At 39.1% G+C, this 25,081-nt stretch overlaps 1 protein-coding gene across 5 annotated transcripts in view; it reads left to right on the top strand.

Annotated features, from left to right (window-relative positions):
• The window catches only part of LOC150084991 (protein PALS1-like), a 262,078-nt gene that overhangs the window by 114,335 nt on the left and 122,662 nt on the right, over nucleotides 1–25,081 (top strand). For all 5 annotated transcript variants that reach the window (XM_090375693.1, XM_090375692.1, XM_090375691.1 and 2 more), the window contains one exon: nucleotides 5,322–5,379. In XM_090375693.1, coding sequence (XP_090231819.1) covers nucleotides 5,322–5,379 — 58 coding nt within the window. The remainder of the gene's footprint in view (nucleotides 1–5,321; nucleotides 5,380–25,081) is intronic.

Genomic DNA, 25,081 nt, shown 5'->3' with positions numbered 1-25,081 from the left:
TTATTTCTCAAACTTTCTCTGGATTCATCATATATTGCACAGTCGAAGAGTATGTGGAACCAGTTCTCCTTCGCTCCACAGAAACAAAGGTCTGACTCTGGAAGCCTAAATTGAAACAATTTCTCATTGAGGGCCTCATGTCCTGTGAATAGATAGGAGGTTTCAATCGTGAGAGTAAACCATTTCGTAACGGATTTTACCATGGCAAAGGTAACATCCGGTATGAAGTTTTTCGTGATTAGTCCTTTGTTGGTTGTGTCCTATCGTGTCTGCCATATATGAACTAGCTCATTACAGCAGCGCAGCTTCTATCTTTTCACGTCCGTGTCTAAGTTAAAGTGGATGCCTAGGATTGCTGCAGGAATCCTCTTCCGTATTCTGTAGCATAGTCTCCTATAAACTACAAAGAGGTCCAGTGGAAGAATTCCTGCAATAACTTTTGTTGCCGCTGTGGAGACTGTTCTGCAGATCCGATGGGTGGCCAGCAGAAGTCCCCGTTGGACAGAGTTCAGTTTCTCTTTAACTTTACACTTAATTGCTGGGTGAAACCACGTCCCTACAGCGAACGTGACTATGGGGAGGAACACCGCCTTGTAGTAAAGGAGTATTTTGCGCTTGGAGAGCCCCCAGTCACTCCTGGAGATCCTGACTATCGAGGCTGAGAAGTCTCTTTATTTTATGTTGAGATTCTGAAGATGAGGGAGGAAAGTAAGTCTATGATCGATGATAACCCCCAGGACTCGGGTTTGAGTCACAAGAGGTAACTGCGTGCCTTGGATTTTAACTTGGGGGGGGGGGGGCTTCGAAGGTCGAGTTTGGCTCCAAAGATCATCATATTGGTTTTTGTTGGATTGATTCGGAGCTTATTGGTTTGAGTCCAGTCAGCAAGGTCGTCAAGAACGCGGTTTGCAGTGGTCTCAAGGGCTCGCCGATATTGTTATTTGGTTTTTTAGGAGCATTAGCAACTAAGGTCATATTGCTCCCGGGATATGCGGTGGTCATTCCCTGACCTTTCCGCATCCTCCGTATTTGGTGGAAACGGGCTCGAACCCCTGTCTAATCAAGAAGTGTGTGTGTGTGTGTGCTACGCACTGCTGCTCCTGCCCACCTGGCTACGGAGGGCTCGCCGAGAGCGGCCCGAGAAGATGATGGTGAGATCGTCTGCGAATGCAATTATCTTGGTATTGTCGAAGCTGCGGCGAAGCCAGTTCCAGATTAAGGGGCCCAATACAGAGCCATGTGGGCATCCCCTGTAAATTGGTCGTATTAGTTGCCTATGTCTTGCCTGTACTGTAACGGTTCTGTCGGTGAAATAGTTCCTGATTAACCAATAGAGTTGTGGTGGGCAATCAGCAGAGTGCAGCCTCTCAAGAGCGCTCTCCCACCATACCTGGTCAAAGGCCCCCTCAAAGTCTATAAAGACGGCCAGTTCGTACTTGGCCTTGTAGGTTCCCAGATAGAGTATTATTTCTGAGAGTGCATCCTCACAGGAGCGACCTTGTGTGAATCCATATTGCAAAGGAGAGATAAGTCCTTTGTCTTGAAATATGCTTACAAATTTTATCGCTATGAGTCGTTCCAGAATTTTACCAAGGTTGGGTAAGAGAGCAATGGGGCGGAGTGACTGAGGTTCTGTTGGTGGTTCGTTAGGCTTCGGAATGAGTCTGAGAAGTGCAACTTTCCAGGGCTCAGGGAAGAGAGATTCTCTAAGATTAGTATTTAATGCTGGAACTCCTCATATCAAAACGTTCGAGCTTTGGAAATGGAATTACAGCTAATAGGCAGTTCCGGTTACAGAGTGGACGGCCGCCGTAGCCAAGTGGTCAGGTGCGCGGGTGCATAAGTACACGTGCTTTAAGTGACCGAGATTCAAGCCCGTGACTGCTAAATACGGTGCTGTCTATTTGCGAACTCCTTTGACCGTTTGGTCGCCTCGGAGTATAAACAGAATATTTAGTTCATTTAACCGTACAGATAAAACCCGTGTTTATGGAAATTTAAATCAAGAGGCTATATAAATAAAACTTTAAGTAATAAAGCAAATAAAAAACTAAGCACGCAATGATGTGATGCTTAAAAATGTGAATAAATTGACGATTACATAATGCACTGTGCAAATTGGAAAAGACATTTATTGCTATTTCAGTTTAATGTTATAGACTAAAGAATTTATGTTAGACTCCTCCTCAGTTAATTCCCACTGCAACCGCTGCGAAATGGGGCCACTTTTAAAATCGGTAATTGTTTTTGCTCGACCGTGTGCAATCTTCTGGAACTGTTTCCACAATCCGTATATCACATTGTGGAGGACCTTGAGGATCCTTGTCACCTCCGCCTGTGACAAATTCTCTTCCATCCTGCCTGCTGCTCTCCATAAATAATAAGCAAACACCTACCTAGGGAATGAAATTTCTCCTAGGTACACTCCCGCCTAAAAGTTGGAAATCACTTTTAATTTTTCTTAATTTTCAGTTTTTATTAAAATAGGACCAACTTGTTTCCCAATTTCTTTTAAAATATTTCCTACTATTGTATAATAATACAAAAAAAAAAGAAAAAGTAATGATAATATTTAAGAAATATCTAGAAAGATGTAGAAGATTTCTGGATGTGCTAGAATATTACGGACGATTCCTGAAGGTGGTAGAACGTCGAAAATGATTCTAGAATATTTTAGAAAGTTGGAGTATTGTTTCTGTATTATAAAAAAGTGTAGATTATTCTAGAGTGTTTTGCAATAATATGATTTGAAGATGAAACGATTCCTCGTGGCCATCCCAGTCGTTTGATTTTAACCCAATAGAGCTTTTATGGGATTATCTAGATTCTCAAGTCCGTGAAGTCTGCCTATCTTCGCAAAATTTAGGGAAAACTTTGCAGATGCTAGAAATAATTTTAGTCTGTGTACTATTATAAAATTAATGGCCAGGATTCCACGTCTGTGTAAGGCAGTGATAAAATCTGATAGAGGATATTTTCAAAAGAGCTAATTTCAAAAAAATTAACGAAAAACTGTTGTCATCATGACTCCAAACTTTTAGACCGGAGTGTACTTGTCTGTTTATCCTTTTTTATTTTTTTACTATGTTTTATCTTACAAAACTCCATATCGTTTTTTTTTTTTTTTTTTTTTTAATTCAAGCTGCTGTAATAAATTGTTTTAATTAAAAGAAAAACTGAAAAGGTTTATTTTTATAAAAGATAGAATCCCAGAATTTTTTGCACATTCTGTATACAGTAGTATTATGAATATAGATTTTACAATTTATTGCATACGAATATATTATATTTATTATGGCCTTATTATAAAATATTTTTAATAATCTTTTATAATACATTATATTGTTAGATTTTTCCCAATGAGTTACCCTAGAGGAGACATGCACAAATTATGTATTGGGATTTTTTTTTTAAATTTAACGCTCCACGTAACATTTCCCAACAAGTTCTCACCTTCTCCATCATAATATAACGAAAAAAAATTATCAAATGAGTTTAAAATTGAAAATATCCAAAAAAGAGCAATGCAATATACGTCTGTTTCAAAAGTGGATAGCCGACCGGGCTAGCCGGGTGGGTAAAGTACCTGCCTAGCAACCCAAAGGTCGCGGGTTCGAATCCCGCCTCGGGCTTGAATCAAAGTACTGCAAAAACCTTGGGAGGTGCATTATGGCCACAGAATCCGATGACCCAACTACCAAAAAAAAAGTGGATTACAGTATGATGAGAAATCTTACCAAGAGTGGTGTGTACTCTTTGGACTTGAAGCGCTAGAAGAAAGAAGATACAAAGCCGATCTACTCCTATTTAACCAGCTGGTAAATAGTACCATAAATTGCCCTCACCTCGTATCACAAATGACCTTAAACGCACCGAAAAGAGCTTTAAGAAACCATCCACTGCTTAAACCATTCTATGCAAGAACAAATTATGGATATTACAACAGGACTGCAAGATCAATTAACAAAGCAAACTTGGAGATGTTTGATAGCCCTACACACCTCAAGAGGCAACTATACCGCAACTGAAATCTCTAACCACACCACTTACCTGAACCTTTAAATTGTTTTTTTTCTTCATTTATTTCCTTTTTCCGTTTTATATCTGATGAAATTTGTATTCCAAGTCTCTGCTTTGGAACTGTGTAACTTTATTTTTGTTGCTACACTAAGGCATGGTTGTTTACTGTTTTGTTGTTTAAATAAATAAAAGAAATAAACACTTCCAGTCATATTGTTCATTATTTTTCAAAAAAAAATTATTATATATAACAACATATGACGATTACTCTCCTATCCACCTTACATTGCGTAATTTGTAAATGGTCCCTTAATTAATGAATAATTTTTAGTTAATAAGAAATAACACTGTACAGAAGCATGGTTTCCGATTTCAGTTATATTAAAATTGAGCAACTTTTTTAAATGTAGTAATCTTTTTTAATTTAATTTTAATTTAATCTTTTTTAAATTAATATATTAAGTTCATAATTTTACAATTAATATTGCGCTAGCAGTGGTTATAATAACGTTGGTAACATTGAGCAATATTTTGCATAAAGTAAGGCGTCTTCTAAATAGTCTACAAATAAAAGTTGATTTTCTAAATAAGAAAACGAAACGGACAGGTGTCGCCCTGATCAGTGAACTGTGCTCAGTGACAAGGTGCTTCGCACCTGTTGGCCATATCGATATTTTGTTTTGGTTACTGTCGCTTTAGCGCAACTATTTTGAATAAAGGTGGTTTATCTAGCAGCAGTTAAGGTATATTTTTTGTTACTTATCTTTGGTTAAAGAGTTTAATCATTAACTGTAAAAAGTAAATCGTTCGCTCAATTAATGTCACTAACTAAAGAACGGGCGTTATTTTAGGAGATAAGATAATATAATCAGAAAGTTTAACTTTTTGGTCGCCATTTGCCTTTAGGTGTTCATAAATTCTGAAATTTCATTTTAAAAGATGTGTACATCCTGACAAACCGAAAATTTTATTCAAACGTAAAGACTGAAAATTGTATAATATGAATGTACTAATCGGTTATTTAGTGAAATGAATGGCTATGATATGCCTTTATAATAATAAAATTCAAGTTGCAACAATTAATTGATGTCGAGTATATTTACGTTTCGATTTCTTCTTCCGATTTCACACATCGCAACTAGGGAACCACCCCTTGGGAATAATAGACGCAGTCCGTTTCCAACCGTTACGACTACGACGCATGAAAAATCTCATAACGCGTTCGTGGACCCTCAACGTGGTCACGGCGAGTTTGCGTGCTTGTGCTGTGACAATCAACTCATAGTGTCATTCTTTTGCAGTGTATTCGGTCTCGGACGATATGTTTGCGAGTTAAGAGGAAGACGAGCAGTAAATTGGGTAAGTTTGTTTACATTCATATGTCTTTTAGTTTGTAATACTTTCTTAGTGAGTTTTCTCGTTTATTGTTTTTTTTTCTTGTACCTGAGCGTTAACTTGAAGGAAGAAGCGCTTCTTTGAACGTGGCACTGTTTTCTGTTTGTCATAAATGGATAAAATTAATTATGTAATCTTGTGTAAGGTTAATGTGAAGTTTGACATCTTTTGCGTCTTTTATTTTTCTGTTTAGAAGCAGACGATTTAAAATTTATCGTTTGGAAAAGCAGACGATTTAAAATTTACCGTTTGGAAAAAGACACGTGGACATTTTAGTGACGTCAACTAATTTATCGACTGGTATGATGATTTAGAATTATATGTAGAACTTTTGTGTACTTTTTTTTTTTTTTAAATGAAATAACAAAAAAAGAAAGAAAAGTGCTCTCTTCTGCTACAAAAAGTTAACGGATGTAAATAATTTGGCAATAGCTGTTGGCATTCGCTTCCGGTTATGTTTGAAAGGGCATGTAGTCTTATTAAAAAAAGAGAGAAGATGGATAACTTCACTTATAAAACTTTATAAGAGTGGCCAAGACATCATACGCACGAATAAAGAACGTACCCAAGAGGTAGTCTGACTACTTTATATCCATAGATATTCGTGTTCTTTAATGCTAGTCATTTACCAATTCACTAGATTGAATTTCTTCCCTGTCGGGCCGCATTCCTCATTCTGTCTAAAAAAAGGATTGCCCTTTTCCTTTAGGGTAGACACAGAGGTATTTTTTAATGTCTCTGCACTGCTGTCTATGCTTTAGGCCACCTGTCCAATTCTTCCGGGTGACATTTCGCGTTGAGGAATGCAAAAAATGATTTGACATCAAATTAGACTTTGGGGTAACTGTTTGGAGATACAGTACGGGAATTATTGATGTGAACGGATACGCTTGCTAGGGAGAATAGCATTTTTTATTACATTTGTGTGGGGGGGGGGTTGTTTTCTTATTTTTCGAAGATGAAAAGCGGTACAGTAGGAAATGCATTTGTATTTTGTAAAAAATACAAAATGCATTTCATACTGCTCAGCTATATTTTTTAAATATAGGTGTATTATTTTGATATATTTTTATATTACCTGTTATTTCTATTACCTGCTGCAATTAAAACTTGCAGTTTTATTCGTAGATGATCATGTGATGAAACTTGATGGTTCTCATTCTGTATCTTTTGACAGCATCGCATCACGAAAGACACGAATACACAACTCTTCCCCCCAACTTGTTTTTAGTGGCAGGTGGGCACTTCACTTGTACTCCTTGACCTGACTTCAGTATTTCCTGGTTGAATGCACTATAGATATTGTGCAAAAGTGTGATGTTTGGCCATTTTTTTTTTTTTTTTTTTTTTTATAATTGATCCGTAATAATTAAATCCTTTTTTTTTTCTTTTCTTTTCTTTTTTTTTTTTTTTTTTTTTTTGTTGTCATTACAGCTTTCGTTTAGGTCGTGATTATTATTTTAAAAACTTTTAGCTTTTTAAAGGAAAACTGAAAAAAATAATTAAAATTAAATAAATTAAAAGTTTTAATTATATAATTTTGAATCTTTATGGTTTCAGTTCAAATAATAAGGACAGTTTATCAGAGACAGCGCAACGCAGTAACCTGATTTGGATGCATTTATTTTCCCTAGACAACCAGGATTTTCTTCTGCACTGTATAAATAAATAAATTATTCACTTGACTGTCTGCCGCTCGTTTGGAAAGATCTGTGTTCAATTCCCATCACCGACTGGTGGAATTTTTGAGTCCTCAATCCAGGTTGTATTTATCCAGTTTCGGGCGCAGGGAGTATGTTCCCCCCCTCTTCACGCGATGCGGCCTTTCAAATTAATAATGATACCACCATTCACCCTCTAAATAGTATCCGAAAGAATAATAAGAAAACCTCTACTCAACCATTCTTCAATGGTAGTCTGAAAAACAAAATGCTTAAGATATATAATAAAAGAACCAGTTCCTTTTGCGCCATTCTCTGCAAATACCTCGGATACCATAGCACCAGACGTTAATAGCAACGTGTTTCAGAGCGTTCAGCGCAACCCACCTTCTGAAGAGTCAGCATTCCTAACACCCGTGTCTCCCCACCCTGTGGTGCAATTAGAATCCCCAAGGAGTCAATATACCTTCTACTCAAAACTGTCCCTCCTGTAGACTCTGCTAGACCCATTACCAATCACCCAAGCTGAGCTGAAGTTATTGCAGTCTTCTTACTCATCACCTAACTTAATGAAACCAAAAAGCGGAAATCAGGTGGCTGCAACTACATTTGGCCTGTATTGCAGGTCAATACCGCCTCGCTAATTCACGACTGTCACCAGTGAGACATAAAAATCGAAGCCAAGAACTTCAATCTAGAACACAGAAGGATTTTATGAAACCTTTTCACAACGAGGATGAGTTAGTCGGTCTCAGGCGAGGGTAGCATAGTTTTTAAGAAAAACTATGTGGATCTCGGAAACTCGAGTTTTATATCCAGCAAACAGAAAATTCACCTTGGAACACGCAATATACAGGAAGCAACATGGCCTTAGTCGCCGATGCACCTAAAACCCAACAACAACCAACCACGGAAGGATTCACATGAACAGATGCGGCCCATCACTACTAACCATTCTGCCATCCTGGGCGGAGATTGTGGCATCATCTTTCCGTCTGTGGCCCAGAGTTGCTGTGGCAAGTCTCGCCATCCTGCAGTGAGAAATTCTGGACCTCTATCTGCACGTAAGAGAAGATGATAATTTGAAAAGTACGTCGGCCACCTTTAAACTGCAGATGATGCACCCGTCAGCTCCCCATTTTCGACGAAGTCCATTCATATCTAGACTCGCCTCGCAGGCAACTCCAACTGACATTGAATTGAATTGAATATTAAGCAAGAACTTAATGTCTGTCTCACTTTTTAAGACAGAAGAAGAAATCTTTATTGATTTCTTCAAAGATTTTGAGTAAAGATACAATATATGCCCGCTACAGCCAGAGGCGAGGGGCTTGACAAGGTTATGGGATAATATAAAAGTATGTATTACAAATAGATGAGAATTAAATCATACATTAAATTAAATTAAAAACTCCCCATGCATTTTCCAGAGTTGAGTGCGATGCTCAGCATTTCAGCTATATCGGCTATTTCTCTTTGTATTTCTGGATCGTTAATCTGACCGTATTACGAACCTAAGCCTGAGGTCAATTCATGTCCAGTCGCGGTGCCTAATTGCCCAAGCAAGACAACCTCCAAGCGATACTTCAGGACTGGTATCTACATTCTGATATGCCCAAATCCCAGGAACCGACACTGCCCAATAATAAGCAATTATACATATCCTGAAGATGAAACCTCTAAGCCTGACGTAGCCAAGTGGTCAGGAACAAGAGTGCATAGCACGCGTTGCTTGAGTGGACCGGGGTTCAAGCCCGTGACTACTAAATGCGATAAATATTTGTATTGACGATTTATTATAAACTCTACTGACTTGGTTGTCGTGCCGGAGTATAAACAGAAAATTTAATTTAATTTAACATCATAGCTTCAACAATAATCCCCCCACAACTGATACCAAAAATATTAACCAAACGAGTTACAAAGCCTATGGGTAGAAACAATCCGGTCTACAAATCAGGACTCCTGAAAGCAGGGCTGTGAAGATGGGGAATGCATCGGATGCGCCGTCCCCCCCCGATCTAGGGGGACATCAAAGTCTCACCATAAATAAACGATGCACCTTAATCCCTTTTGCATCCAGGTCCCCAAGTACCTTTGCACGGCGCTGCTTGAAGGTCGCTTGTTGCCATACACTCAATTTTTTTTTTTTTTTTTTTTTTTTTTTTAACCAAGATGTTTGTGATAAGTTAAATAAGCTTGAGACACTTGAGCAGGTAGGTACTTTTGTCCCAAATGGCTGATGTCATTTACTGTCTGAAACTTGGCTCGAACCTGAACAAGAATCAATATCATTCTTCACATCCAGCATTTCTCTGTTCGAAGCATTGATTGTAATGGCGAAGGTAAACTCCAGCTTGTTATAGTAAGGTTTTAGGAGCATCGGAGACTAAGACCTTATTGCTCCGTGTATAATTTCGGTAAATTGCGTGTGTTCTGAGGGGTTGATTTTCTGTTTCTGGGAAAAAACCATGCTACTCTAGTCTCAGATTTTGCTGATGCGGGATATCGATCTTGCGGGTTTGTTAAACACTTCTTTTTTTTTTTTTTATTTTGCTGGTCCTTAGGTGTGAGCAGCATGGGAGCGAGCGGGATTGCAGGCACCCATCAGTCTTGCACTACTACTGATGGGTGCGGGATTATGTGCTTACAACATAGAAAGTTTAGTAGACCCAGTTTCGGCTTCGCATGCCAGGAAGAGGCGCCTGGTAGCGGATGCCCTGGTGGAGTCTGCTCCCTGGTGGCTAAGTGGCCTGCCAAAACACGAACATTACACTACACTTACACTGACACATTTACACTGCAGGCCTATATGTGGAAGATCCACTCGAATAAACAAGATACAAGGTGGAGATGGGCATTAGCCTGGGTGCCGCCAAAGACTAGTTCACATACGATGCGATGTTACCCTCCCTTGAAACCAATTAACTCAGCCACTTTGTGAAAAAGGCCCATAAAAATTCCTCCCGTCATCGATGAGACTCGAACTCAGGTTTTCTCAACCGGTGTGGAGAGGACAGCGATCCTACCAACTGTGCTACCCACGAGGGCTTTCCAGCTTATTAGATCTTGGTGCAGTCTGTATACCTCCGATGCTCAGACAATGATACTACATCCTGGTTAATAAATACGCTCAACACGTTAGCCACCTCATATCTGTGAAGATTTCAACTTGCCACCAAGCCTCCAAAATCTCCATGAGTTGCTTATGGCCAATATTGCACATAGTGGTTTCAGGCTCATAAATGATGGCTCGAAAGAGGTCTTAATCGCCTTGGCCACATACTGTTATCTGGTTTCTTTAGCGTTGACACCAAGCCAGAAACTAATTCTGAATCTGATCGAAACCCCATTGTAATCCTTTGCAACTTCCAGTGCTTAATTTTCACGTCTATAATGCTTTGAAAAGGAAGGTCGCCAACTCTTCCTCCTTTCTTGAACCAAACAAATGCCTCAAAGCAGCAAAATATATATTCTTTTTGAATTTTTGAAACTGGCGATCCAGGACTGGCCTTTGACATGTTGACTAGATGGTTGCACACTATTACGATGTTTTCAGCTTCAAAACAGGTCTCTATCTTAGCTAGGACCAATGCTTGGTGGTCTCCTGAGCTAAATTATGGCTTCAAGTGCAAGTAGGCCCTTCACATACAATAGGAGGAGTCTGGCACAGCACATTACAGATGGTTCTTGTCTCCTGAAACTGCTGCCAACGTGCCGCCTGCGACTGCCCGGCTTCAAGTCATCCAATGGCCCGCCATCTCAAAGAATCATCTAAACGACGCTGACTTGTCATCCTGAGTCCTAGGTACGTGGCTATCCCACTGAGCAAGCCAAAAAACGGGAATGAAGTCGCAACCCTTGTTAATACAGTAATTGCCTAATAATGCGGCTGTGTAAGGTGGTAGATTGATTTCTATTAGATCTTCGTAATTTGCATGTCAGGATTCCTATTATATCAATTATTCGCTTTCGATGACACTGTTCACAATAAAATATTCATGAAAAACATTTTGTTCTGTTAATTTTTCGAGTATTATATTACAGCCTTTCAAATCTGTTAAACAGTTTCTCCTAATAACAAGTGACCCTCTCGCTTTTCTGCAATATCTCCTATATAACAATTTTCTTGGCGCAGTATAACTTTAGTCGTTTTTGCGCCAATAAAATCAAACTCAAACCTATGTAACAACAGAACTGTACCTCACTTATCGCAGTCTCCTATACTAGATCTATCTATGCAGGTGTGTCTTAAGGTGACATATATCTGGGCTGTGTTTATGGCTCTCCTTATTCCGTTTTTGTGTGCCAGGAATGATTACCTATGCTGCTGGTATAAAGCTCTTAACGGAAATACTGCCATCAGCTGGCACAGGAATTTACAGTTTACAACGAGTATACAGCTCTCTTGACCTGCCTTCAACTTTAAAATGTGTATAATTGTTGTTTTCTATATGAAGCAATCTCCCACACTCATACAACCCTCACTGGTGGGCGCAATAATTTCAAATGTGACAAATCACAAAGATCTTTGCATAACCTAAAGATTGGGTTAAAGAGTCGCATTGAATCTGTACTCTCCAATACAAGACAACTTGTATTGGAGAGTACAGATCTTTTCCTCGCCAGTGAATATTGGATGTTTGAAGTGGGCAACCCACAAGCATCGCTTTCCTCCTCAGCAAAAGACCATGAGCATGGCCACTCAGCATCAAATCCCAAGTTAGCCTGAAGTTATCTGGAGAAGAACTTCAGCTACTGTTAAGATGATGGTTGGCACAACAACTCCCCTGACATCTGGAACATATGTCAATGGCACGCCCTTGACCAGAGCCATTTCTTGTCTGCAGCTAAAGAATAAGAGGCTAAAGATATGCGACAAATTTCTACTCTCCTAGGTGCTTCCCTAGCACCAAGGAGAGTAGAAATAAAAGCCCTACAAATGATAATGATAGACCTCCAGAGATTTGGGTCAGATCGCAATTATAGGCCTTCGCTGGCCGAACTGGTTTCGCTGTTGTATTCCTTCCTGATATCTACATCCAAGAAATGTCTTGCCGGCTGTGGCTGAGAACAGGCACTCTCATAATCACAGATTTATTCTCTCGCAAATGAACTGATTCCGAATGATGTGCCTACTTTGATTTGTAAATATTTTGCTCTAATGTGTATTTGTATACCTGTTCTTCCTGTCTCTCTCAGAATTTTCGTATACTCCATATTATATTTATTTAAATGATTACATATTTTGTTGTTAGGTATATTACTCTCATTACCCACACCAGGTGGAAAAGACCTGAGTTCGAGTCCCGTCGATGACGTGAACAAGTTTCATGGGCATTTTTCACGACGTGGCTCAGTTAGCCAGTCTCAGGAGAGAGTAGCGTGGTTTTTCTCCCGGAAACTCGGGTTTTTCGTCCAGCAAACAGAAAATCCAACACACAACACGCAATTCACAGATAGCATACACAGAGTAATATATGGCCTTAGTCACTGATGCTCCTAAAATCCTATAACAGCAACAATTACTCTCATTTATATGTTATAGATCCTTAGCTTTTGTCAAGCTCCTAGCCATGGCGGGTCATATTGTATCTCTGTTGTATATCAATGATATATGTGACGAGCATCACATATATTTTGTTTTATTCTTTTTCATTGAAAACAATATTGATATTCTTCGATATCAAACTGGACGAAAAACCGCGATTCTGAAAAAAAAAAAAAAAAAAAAAAAAAAACACCACCATCGCCTGAGACCGACTAACTCGGCCACCTTGTAAAAAAAGACCCATAAAAATTCCTCTCTTCATTGACGGGATTCGAACGCTTTTCCACCCGATGTGAGGAGGGTGGTGATGATTATACCAACTGTACTACCTACGAGAGCTTGAAAAAGACAATCTTTGACCTCAAGTATTGAAATCTTTGGCAGTCGCATGAGATATTGGATTGGAGGATGGTCTTAGGCAGATTGATGAGAGGGATCGTCATGGTCAGATTTCGTTCCCTCGGATTCGGACTAGATAGGTGGGGATGTTACACTAACCTGGGAGGTGAAGGGTCAGCTGGTACATTGACGCCGAAATCTCGTATTGTGGCGCTCTTTTAGAAAGCAAATGGCGCCTTTTTTGTGAATTGTAATTGCCGCCTTTTTTGTGAATGTACCTACTGACAAAAAATCCTGGCTACGCCACAGACTTGACTGCTCTCTTGAGCGCTTGAAAAAGGAATCCAGAGTTAGTTGCTTTGCACGTTGCCTCTTCTCACGCAACAATTCGTAGTAGCAACCAAGTTCTAGCGTAAATTTACGTTGCGCTTTAGAGTTTCGTTCAAGATTAGAGTCTTCATCAGCTAAGAGATTTAGGCCTTCATCTATAAGATTTAATGCTTTCGATATTCCTTTCATTTTCACGCATTTGTCTTTTGCATAATCTTCATCGGTATCAGAGAGCCTTCGAAGGAGTTGCTAAGATCCGGACATAACTTATACCACGAACTTTGAATACAATTATATGGAACTTTACGCCATGCCCCATCAATGAATTTTAAAGCATCTGTTATATTGAAGGTTCGCTAATGTTGCTGCACACTCATCTGTTCGTGGTCGGTCTTGTCAATTAGATCAGCCAGAATGCGCTTTAAATGCTGAGCCTTAAAAAATTAATCACATGTTGTTCCATAGTCTGGAGTGTTGAGGTTGTATTTGCCACGGGGAAAACTGATGGATCCCACTGGCACTAACCGAACTATAGATAGAAACATATTACGTGAAATTAATATCAGCAGGGAAAACTTAAAGGAAGCTATTAACTCGCTCCCCAATAAAGCAACGATCGGGCCGGACCAGTTCCCGCTATTCATGATAAAAATATGTAGTGCTTACATAATCGACCCGCTCCACCACCTCTTCCAAAGAATACTAACTGAGGGGGTTATCCCGAAAACATGGAAGAGATATTACGTAAAACCAGTTCCAAAAATAAACAATCCTAAAACCAGTAAAGATTTCAGGCCCATCGCAATCGGATGCTCTCTGCAAAAAGTTTTTGAGAAAGGAATCCTCAACACCGTCAATCAGCACTGCTTTGGGGACAGGCCAGAATACTTACATTCTGTGCTTCCTCGAAGGTCGACTATAACAAATTTAATGGAGACTCTACTCCGAATACAGCTAGCTTTAAACAATAAACAACAGTTGGACATCGTTTTCCTGGATGTAGCAGCAGCCTTCGACAACGTCTCAATTCCAGCTATAACAGTAATCCTCAAGGAGTATTTCCTCATTTCAGGAAGCACTTTAAACATTCTCACTAACACCCTTCAAGAAAGACAAATTATCGCAATAAACGGGAAACAAACAGCAACTTACTGTATCTCTAGGGGAGTACCTCAAGGGGGCGTATTGTCCGCCACCTTCTTCGCAATAGCACTAGCCCCATTTTTAGCTCAAAACTGTGAGCAATTTATTACATATGCTGACGATTTGAAATTTTTTGTAATCTCCAAAGAACAAGAAACTGCACCCCACCTATCAGAGGAAGCAAACAAGGCAATAAGGAAACTAGAAGAATATCTGCACTACATTGGCCTGAAAGTTAATGAAAAGAAAACTGCCCAAATGACCTTCACCAATAAAAAGAAGAAAAATGAAATTACGATTTTCGTGAACAATACCAGAGTCCAAAAATCTCCCGCACATGTTGACCTTGGCCTTAAGTGGGACGAAGGATTAAACTTCATACCTCACTTCGAATACATTAGGAAAAAGACATACGCAGCACTCTGGAGCACCAGACAAGAACTCACCGGTCTCCGAAGCCCTCATCTCATGATCCAATACATCCTTAAATGCGTTACACCGATTCCGTTGTACGCATCGACTATCTGGTCATCGGCCCCTGAGAGCAACATCAAGGCCTTCTTAGGAGTAGAATACTGGCTCCTGAGATGGCTAAACAAGATTGCCGGGAAACCGTTTACCATCTCAAGAGCGATCTTGTCTGCCAATCTGGACATCACACCCTGGAAGTATATCATCACAACCAGAAACATCTTAACTCTGGCAAAGCTACTAACGGAGAGAATAGATTCGCCGAAAGTGGGAAACGTGATCACTCGCCCCCGGATGACACGACCGAGAATAAACAGAGAAGAACCAAGTCTCAAGTGCCAACTGACTCAATTGGACTCTCTGGGGAGATTTTTCCCAGCAAATACTGTTAATTATTTTAATAATTTAAATATAGATGCAGAGAAACTATGTACAGACAAAATGTATAGGACAGAAATATTTGGTAATGTGTACCGGCAGGTACAAATATAATAAGAAGACTAATTTAATAATTTAGATAATAATATTTAGCATTTAACAACCATTCGCAATTAATCCATTAACACATATTCTGTGTTTTGTCATCTTCAAATATTGTAAATAAGTTCATGTAAATATGCTTGTAAATACTGATATAATGTAACCACACCCTCTACCCACGTGCTGTCCATGGGTGTCTCGTAAGAGAAATAAACAGATAATAATAATAAAAAATAAAAAATTATAATCTTGATATTGGAACAGATATCAAAAATACTGGGTGGAATAAGTGAGATGTTTAATGGAATTCCTTCTGCCTTGTAATACACTTCCAATTCTTGTTGTAACCCGAGATCAAAGAAAACTTCTGGGAAGAAAAAAAAAAAAACAGTAGTCATCCACCCTTTAGGGTTTGAGTACCATTACACGGGCATGTACGACCTGTCGGGCACGAGGGTTTTGATAGTGGTGAATGCAAATAGGTTTCACTTTATGACCCTCCATATTAGCACCAAACAGAAGTGTTAGCCGATCTTTTCAGCAATGGAAATAAGTGCGATGAGGCATTTTTTTCCAATATAAACCTGTTTCGTCGAGGTTGAATACCTGTTTGGGTGTGTACTCCCCCGCTTCTGGCGTTTCCCCTTAAATATGGTTGCAGCGCGTTATTTTAAATTGGCGTAATTTAAACACGCGTAAAATAAGAAGTCACTGTATTTATATATTTATCTTAAGTAAATAAATGATTTTTATCTTAATTCTAGATCGTTTTTGTTGTACCTTTGCAATTTTTAAAGTGTATTCTGTTTACTTCCGTTACATTCTAAAGATAAAGTAACCATCTCTTAAAGGAAAAAAATAAATAAATAAAAATTTAATCGAATGTCATAGTCACCCAATTACCCTTTACAACAACATGCGTACATTAGTCATAATTCAAGTGCGCGTTTAAGTGTTTGCCACTTTTTCTTTTAAGTAAAAATAAGAAAAGTTGAAGTATAGTGGAGTTCCATCTATTTTCCACTTTAAATTGACAGCCTGACTAATTGAATGACAAATGTGCCTCTTTTAGTACTCCTTTGTACTTCTTGGTGACACCATGCGCTGCGGGTGTCTTGTGCAATATTGACTACCCTGCCGAATGCGAGTAATCGCAGGAGAATATTACGCGTCTCCTTGGAGCCACTTGTCACCCGTTAACAAGCTCCAATGTGTTGGTTACAATAGTAAATTAAAGTTTATGTAATGTCAGCCCATTTGGATGCTAATTTATTGGTTCAACGAGGATGCCTGGGAGTAGGGATGCCGGGAATGTTAGTAGCGAAAACGGAACACGTGGAGTTGCATAAAATGTTTATTACCCCCTCCACCCCTACTTTTCCACTTCGACTGTTTTCTTTTCCTTTTTTTTTTTTTTTTTTAATCGTCCTATTTTTAATATCTGCTGCATATATTAAACGTGTCGTGTCGCCATTTTTCAGCCCCAATTCCAGGTACAAAAATAAATGTTTAAAGAAAACAAATTTAACCTAGTTTTTTTTATTTTAGTAAAAAGTTTAATAAAAAGTAGTTAGTTATGATATGGGCCAAAGTCAACTGGCGATATCTCAGCCTCATAAAGAACTTTGCATTTTCCTCAAAAGGTCCAATAACTTAACTGTCCAGTTGATGGTGCAATTGGAACTGCTATAAGTCAGTTCCAATTGCACCAGATGGGAGTAGGAGACCTCTGTGGAGCCTTTTCTCCACAGAGGTCTCCATGGGGTCAGTTATGTCAGAAATAACTTTCTGACAAAACTGACTTTACTTTTAGGCGCAAATGCGTAAAGCCTCTACTACCTTCATATCTGTCCACGTGTAACACTAGATTCCAGGGGATGGATTTGGATGCAGTTGTGTGTGTGTGTGTGTGTGTATCTTTCAGAATGATTCATAAAGACCAGTAGAAACCCGTCAATTCTCCCCACCACAAAACATATGCCATATCAAAAAATAAATAAATAAAATACGCCCTCCACATACCGCACAGAAAAGCAATGGAGGGTTTTTTTTTTGTTATCAGTTTACTAAATTTATAAATCAAGAATTATTAATATTCATTATATTTATCATAAAACGTGAAATCATAAGTGCCATGAAATTTGAAATACGTGTTATCCCCAGTTGTTATTAACATCCAGGAGGAAATAAAGTATATTACAAAAATGTTGACTGCATGCTGTGATGAAATCTGTGTTTTGCTATTTGTTTAATTTGTTAAATCACGGGAGAGCGTCAATATTTATTAAAAATCCTGAATCAAATAAGCAGTGTTGCAAAACGTTGAGTGAATTTAAGTGACATACGAGCAATGATGTGAAAACAGTTACTTTTAATATTTCATATTAGTAATTAATTAATTAACTAATAAAGTAATTGTCAAAAAGAATTAGTTATTTACTTTTCCTTTTCGCTTTTATTATTCTGTGAAAAGGAAATAACTAATTTTCCTTGTTACCAAAAAATTCTGATTATGAAAATCGATGTAACGCACTGTGTACATTAACCAACTTTTTTTTTTTTTATATATAGTATCGATTACCCCGATTCTGTTAGTTAATAGCACACAGGCGCCAACAGTCATAAAAATTATAAACTATAATTTAAAATTTAATGATAAAAATTGTTTACTGCTAAGTTGCATCTGAAAAAAATCAATATACAATTTAATATATAATTTGTTGGCTAATTAAAAAAATACACTTCCCTACCATCAATATCCGAACCTGCAAATCTACAAATAACATTTATTTAGAGGAAAAACTAATAAGGGGCTAAAGCCTTTATCGTTCATGACAGTCTCCGTGGATTGCCCTCCACCAGTGGTTTTTTTTTTTGTAAATGTCCTTTCATATTTTCAACCATTTGGCCTTCAAAATGGCGACCAGTTCAGCCTTTTTCTGGACAGTCTCTCCTCGCACTCACCCGAAGATCCAGTTTGTCCCAGAGGTTCTCTGTAGGATTGAGATCAGAATTGTGGGCTGCCCAGTCCAGGTTTTTGAGGCTCATGGCCTCAAATCAGTCAATCACAGTGCATGCAATGACATGGAGCGTTGTTCTGCTGATACAGGTATGGGCATTCTCTGACGTACTGTCATAACGTAGGTCACTCGTTATTGTCCAGGACGTCTAGATAGATTCCGGATTCATGGTTTTGTCCAAAAACAATCAATGGTACCATACCAAAGCATGAAAAATAGCTCCAGATCATCACGCTGCCTCCGCCAAGCGTCATTGTTGGTACGATACAGTCTGGCAGGTAGCCATCTCCGGACATCCGCCACACCAAGGCACCACCATCAGACTGATAGACCTTGTATGACTCGCCACTCCAGAGTAAAGTTTTCGATTGATCTACAGTTCAGGGTGGTTTTCTGGAACGTTTCGTGACATCGCATCACCAGTCTTCGACTTGGGGATCTCTAAGTGTCACTGAAATGCCATGTATAGACCGACTGCTTCTGTGGTACCTATTATCGTTCCATACTGAAAGTCTGAATTTCGTCGATCGCAGTATCTTGCATTGGCAGTTGTACTACTGTCTCCTCAAAAGCCCACGAGAATGTTTATAGTTGTCTGACACTGGGTGCTTGAGTAGGACGTGACCATCTATCAGTGGAAGAGTATCCAGTTATTAATACTAGGGCAATGTATATTTGTTTCTTACTTATTTAGAATGAGTACCAAGGTAACGAAAGCAATGAGGCACTATGTATGGTGTCTGTAAATTGCTTGTCTCATGTGGTCTGTTTGATCCATTTCTAACCTTAGATCGATCAACTAGGCTACAGTCAGGCCCTTCAAAGCTAATTCAGCGCCCCGAGAAAAATAGTTTATACTCCCCCCTGCCCAGCAGCAACTTATTTTTATTGCGTTTTCATGCCACTAATGGAAATGTGCTCTAAGCGAGTGTGCCCTTTTTGACTATTCCTGATACGGCCTTTTCCCAAGTATAACAAAAAGCCCATAAATGCGTCCCGAATTCAGTCTTTTAAGAACACTGGTCGAAGTCATCTTTCTGCCCGCGAGCACCAAGATTGTATTGGCGTATTATCTACATCTATTTTTATTGGGGTAGTATCCTTGCTATGTCTACAAAATTATAAATAGGCAGTGACGGGCCATTTATTATTCTTTCTCCCAATAAAAGGCCCCTGATCGATAAGCTAATTATTCATATTGAAAATTAATAGCTTCGAAAGAGTAGCGCAACCTTTATCAGGGCAGTCCGTAAGCATCTGAGAGCCAACAGATGTTTTTGTTATCCAGTGCCTTTTGAAAAGTTTTGGTGGGCAGTTTATCACAACGAAGAAAGAAAAATGATAAGTTGTAATGGTCCATTAGCGAACATTATAAAATTATAAGCAAATTAACCAGTGATTGTTATTCAGACAAGAGTAGAAAAATTAATTTCGTAATATATTTTTTATTGGAGAACAGGACAAGGTAATATAAACAAGCTGCTGGTTAAGGTATTGAGTTTGGGTCTGTAAAAGGCAGCAACCAAATAATAATTTTAAGAAAGAAAGCCTCGTCTGGCAAAGGGTGTAATTTTCAGAATCTTCTGAAACAGCAAGCAGAACACCTGAAACTCGTTTCAGAAGGTGTTCTTGTTTGCTGTTTTTAATTCCAGTTGGTCTCCATCTTCCAATTGTGTGTACCCAGCTGGTAAGATGCTAAAGCATTCTATCACTAAAGATCTGAGACAGTTACCTACGTAGAACAGTTAGCCTTACACCCAAACGTTTTCCACACCAATAGCCCAAATGTGTTGTGGTTGTTAGCGCTCCTGCCTTCTATAATAGGAGGAGAGCTAACAACCACTTCATCCAAACGATTATTTTGAGCCTCGTGTTGTTTGCGTACAGTGGATTGGAGAAGTTTTTAATGAGAGTGCTTTACAAAGTAGCAAAAGAACCAATCAGGGAAACTGGCAAATAGGGTAATTCACATTCCCTATCGTATATACACTATATTGCCAAATGTAACCGGACCCTTGCATGCTTGTCACCGCAGTAACACAGTGGATATAATCACTGCCCTCCCACATTGTGTGGAAAAGGTTTGGTTCGAATTTCGCCAATGGCGGAGGAATTTTCTCAACGTGGGGCGAGTTTGCATGGTTTGTGTCTAACAAACAAGCCAAACTGAGTGAGAATATCGGTACACGCAGTTACAGACACAATATACTGACGCCTCATAGCCTTAGTTGCTTTGACGCTTAACACTTTTTTTTTTTTTTTTTCGGTAGTTGTTGGCGCATCGGCTTCTGTGGCCATAGTGCACCTCCCAAGATTTTTGCAGTACTTTGATCCAAGCCCCAGGCGGGATTCGAACCCGCGACTTTTGGGTTGCCAGGCAGGCACCTTACCCACCCGGCTAGCCCGGTCGGCGACGCTTAACACACACACACACACACACACACACCCACCTACCCACCCACCTACCTACCTACCTACCTGAATTAACCTTTATGGTTAAAGGAACCTCTCGAAAAATGAAGAACCAATTTTTGATAACTAACGGGAAGGTGGTATTATTATGGCTGTGCAGCGTGAAAAGGTGCATTGTCATGCTGAACCAGAAAAGAGTTTCTCACATACTGCAGCCACAGTATAGAAAGAGCTGAATTGTCCAGATTGTGAATGTCTCCGCACAGGGAGGATACAGATTGCCCCTTTGCTACTCGTAACACACACACACACACACACACACACACACACGTAAAAATTGATGAAATCGTGGCAAACATGAAGACAGCTTTTCTTCGAAACCCAAGAAATTCAACATAAGCTATCGGTACACGTAGCATCCACTTCTGATGTGCATGACTTGGGATTGGCATGCATAAGAAATGGATATTATACACAATAGCCCCAAAGTAAACGTGTTTTTGTCTCTCAAACGAAGGCTTATGGGCCATTTTGTTGAGTGGAGAAAATCATTACCAAGGTTGGTTGCGTCTTTACATGTTAGGAAACTGTCTTCTACCACACATTGAGCCCTCGTGGGTAGCACAGTTGGTAGGATCGCCGTTCTTCCCACACCGGGTGGAGAAAAGACCTGAGTTCGAGTCCTGTCGATGACGTGAGGAATTTTTATGGGCCTTTTTCACAAAAGTAGCTGAGTTAATCGGTCTCAGGCGAGGGTAGCGTGGTTTTTTTTCTCCAGTTTTTCGTCCAGCAAACAGAAAATCGACCACAGAGCTCGAGCAATATAGCCTTGGTCGCTTATGCTCCTAAAACCCAACGACAACAACAATCACACATTGAAGACCACCGGTATCATCAGTCCATATATCAACAAGATGACACACCCCCATCTTTTCTTATTTAATGTCCGAGAATTTCTGGATACGAAATTTCCAAATTAGACGAGGTATTTGGATTCTGTGGCCAGAGCAATTCCCAGACTTTACATCGTTGCTTCATTGATGAGCATAATTTTAAATTTCACAATATCATGAAAACCGTTTTCAATATTCATGTTGTCAATAAAAGATGTCCCTGAACACATTCCAGACGAATAATGAAAATATCATCAATTTCGGCTGATTCTCGAATCTTTGAAGTATTTATAAACCAGATATTTGAATATTTTCCTTCTTTTAAACCAAACTTTCTCTTAATACCATGTTTAAAAAAAATAAAATAATTGCCAATCGGCCAATTTCCGAAATACATCCGGGAACATTTAAAATATATTGGAGTAATTGCGTTGCGAACCAATTCATCATCTGGTCCATGCGTAGGTTAAAAGCATTGAGTAACTGGAGGGATCTAATATGACAGTTGAACGAAATAACAGAAGTCGCTTTCATCCATCAAATAGTGACGTTTCGCATTCCAATTTAGTACTTATTGTTTCTGTTTCAGCAGCTAAGTAGTTGGGATGATTTTACCATTTTTCTTTTATTTATTGTTTAATATGTGCATAAAAACGAAAGAATTTACTAATGAGAAGAGACCAATGACAGATTGTGCAACGTTTGAGTTCTGTAAAAACTACTCAGAACTTGTCCAAGTCAGCTCACGGAAGCTATATAATCGATTCTGGGTAAGATCGTGTGGACACTTTCATTACATTATGTTATTCCTTTTCTAGCTACGCACCTGCTGCCCCTGTCAATGCTCGCTTTGCAATAATGGCGTCAGTCTTTGCCGACAAAAAGAAATTATCTTCGATTTAAAAAATGCAGAAAAGGAGATATTGAGAAATTTTAAATGATTGCAGAATAGTTTCCTTCGGCGTTTGCATTATTTATTAATTATCAAATAGTATATAAGCGTCATTGCAGATAATTCAAAACCAAAAGATCAAACGAACGATTGTATTAAATAGAAACTATAAACTTCTCCAATGGGATAATTTGTATCAAAGTACACTGCTCGACAAAATTAACGGAACACGTAGAAAACGTGGTGTAACTCGTGCAGTTTGAGATGAAGCGGGACAAAATTTGGTGTGCTGGTGTACCATAGAATAACTATGAAATGAGGAGACAGCGAGAAACTTCGGACAGGTATAAGAGACATTATAGGGGGTTGTATAAGAATTACCAAAAGGGTAACATTACAGAAGTCTACAAGATGATAAGAACATTACAAGATGCTCGAAAATATGGTCACATGACATCATTACGACGTATGATCTCTCGAACGGCTAAACAGGCCTCACAGCGATGAACCATGTCCGATATAAGGGCATCTATAAGATTCTGTAGCAACAAATCCCATTCCACCAGCGCAGACCTTAGTTTACCAAGTGACCCTAGAGTTGGCTGTCGACATGTAGTGTGACGCATGTCGACAGCCAACTCCTGCACCCTGACATATGTTCAATCGGATTTAAGTCTGTGATAGTCCTGGTCGCGGCAGTCGTTGAATATCTTCAGTTCCAAGATATTCCTCCACCACTCGAGCTCTATGTGCAGTGGCGTTGTCGTGCATGAAAAGAAAATCTGGGCCAAGCGCACCCAAAAAAAGTTACACATCGGGTTCGAGGATGTTTTCGTACCTCTGAGCAGTTACAGTACCCCTATCAAAAACATGAGGGTGCGGCCGTTGATCATTATTCCGCCCCACACGAGAACACTGCCTCCACCGTAAGTGTGTCCCTTTCTCTGATGTTGGAGGAATGGTACCGCATTCCTCGTCTCCAGATGAAATAACGTCTAGAATCTGTTTGTAGGCTAAAACAGGACTCATACCCCCATTTGTCAGGGCTTCAAGTCCCATGTTCATGACACCATTTTCGACGAGCTCTGTGATGGTTTGGGATTAATGGGATACAAACCACTAGCTTCCTTGAGTTGAGTCCACTTGAATCGAACCTTTTTAACGCAGTCCAGTTGGAAATGTTTTCACCTGTGGCCGCAGCAACTGTATTTTCCAGCATCTTATATCGACTTCTGTAATGTGACCTTTTTGGTAATTCTTATAACACCCCTATAAATGTCCCTTATATTTGTCCGAAGTTTCTCGCTGTCTCCTCATTTCATCGTTATTGTGTGGTCCACCACCATACCAAATTTTGTTCCGCTTCATCGCAACTGCACAAGTTTCACCACGTCTCTACATGTTCTGTTAATTTTGTCGAGCAGTGTAGTTGAACAAGACGTTCGTTGAAAATCGTAGGTTATGTGAATGTCAAATCCGAGTGTCGAGAAAAATATTCCGCAACAGGACAAAATCAACAATTTTACGTTCTATATACTGTATTATTGGCTTTCAGTTCCTCCAGTGTGCGGGAGATCAAAAGGGTTCGTGTATATATTCAAGAAGGTGGACATTTTCAACTTTTTTTTTTTTTTTTTTTTATCATTACTTATAGTTATTTTTACTTGATTACATAATCTGATGGTGAAAAATTGTTAATTTTAATGGCTGATATTTGGGTTTTCGAATTTTGAATCACCCAATTAAATACTGAATGTCGGGAGACGCGGAAGTATTTTCAAGTAAGCATCTGCGTTATTATAACCAACACTTTAAAGCGCTTTGAATTTTAGTGAAAGTGATAACAAATTTCATTAAAATCCGTTCACGCAATTCGGACCTGTTATACTTGACAGGCCGGTGTCAACAAGGCGTCGTTTGGTTATGAAAGTTACAGCGATCGTCTGCAACGAGTGCTAAAATCGTATTTGTTGTTTGTGTGTCTTTTGCTCGTTATAAATAGAAAATCGTTCAGTTCGACTCCAATTTTTCGTTGTCTGTTGCCTATTTAAGCGAAGACTGGTGTATTCAATTAAAGCCATCTTTCATTCCAAGTGTCTTTAAAAAGCGATAGTAAGACATTACCTTATCTCTTAGCTTGACTTGTATAGACAACACCGATTGGTTCTGACATTCCGTAAGTTGAAAAACTGGTTACTTCTATGCCTTCCAGCACCCTGGGAATCATTTTCCCTTCAATTTTTTAAAAGGCCTCCTGGGTACAGTACAAGTTGCGCTAATATTAGACGCTACATGATTATTACTTCAAGCATGGTATGAAAACACTCGTCTAAAAAAGGACATTCTCTTGTTACGTCATATTTAAAATGTAGTGAGATGGCGCTTTATTGTTCTTTCTAACTTAATGAAAGCTTAATATATTTCTTGATGTAATTTGCTTAATGGAAGCATTTATTTTGCAATTAAACGCATTT

The sequence above is a fragment of the Mastigoproctus giganteus genome, chromosome 6, assembly GCF_048544385.1.
Source record: "Mastigoproctus giganteus isolate SK-2022 chromosome 6, ASM4854438v1, whole genome shotgun sequence".
NCBI classification, from domain to species: domain Eukaryota; kingdom Metazoa; phylum Arthropoda; class Arachnida; order Uropygi; family Thelyphonidae; genus Mastigoproctus; species Mastigoproctus giganteus.
Note: the sequence above shows the minus strand (reverse complement) of the source record. Positions and strands in the feature narration are given on the sequence as shown.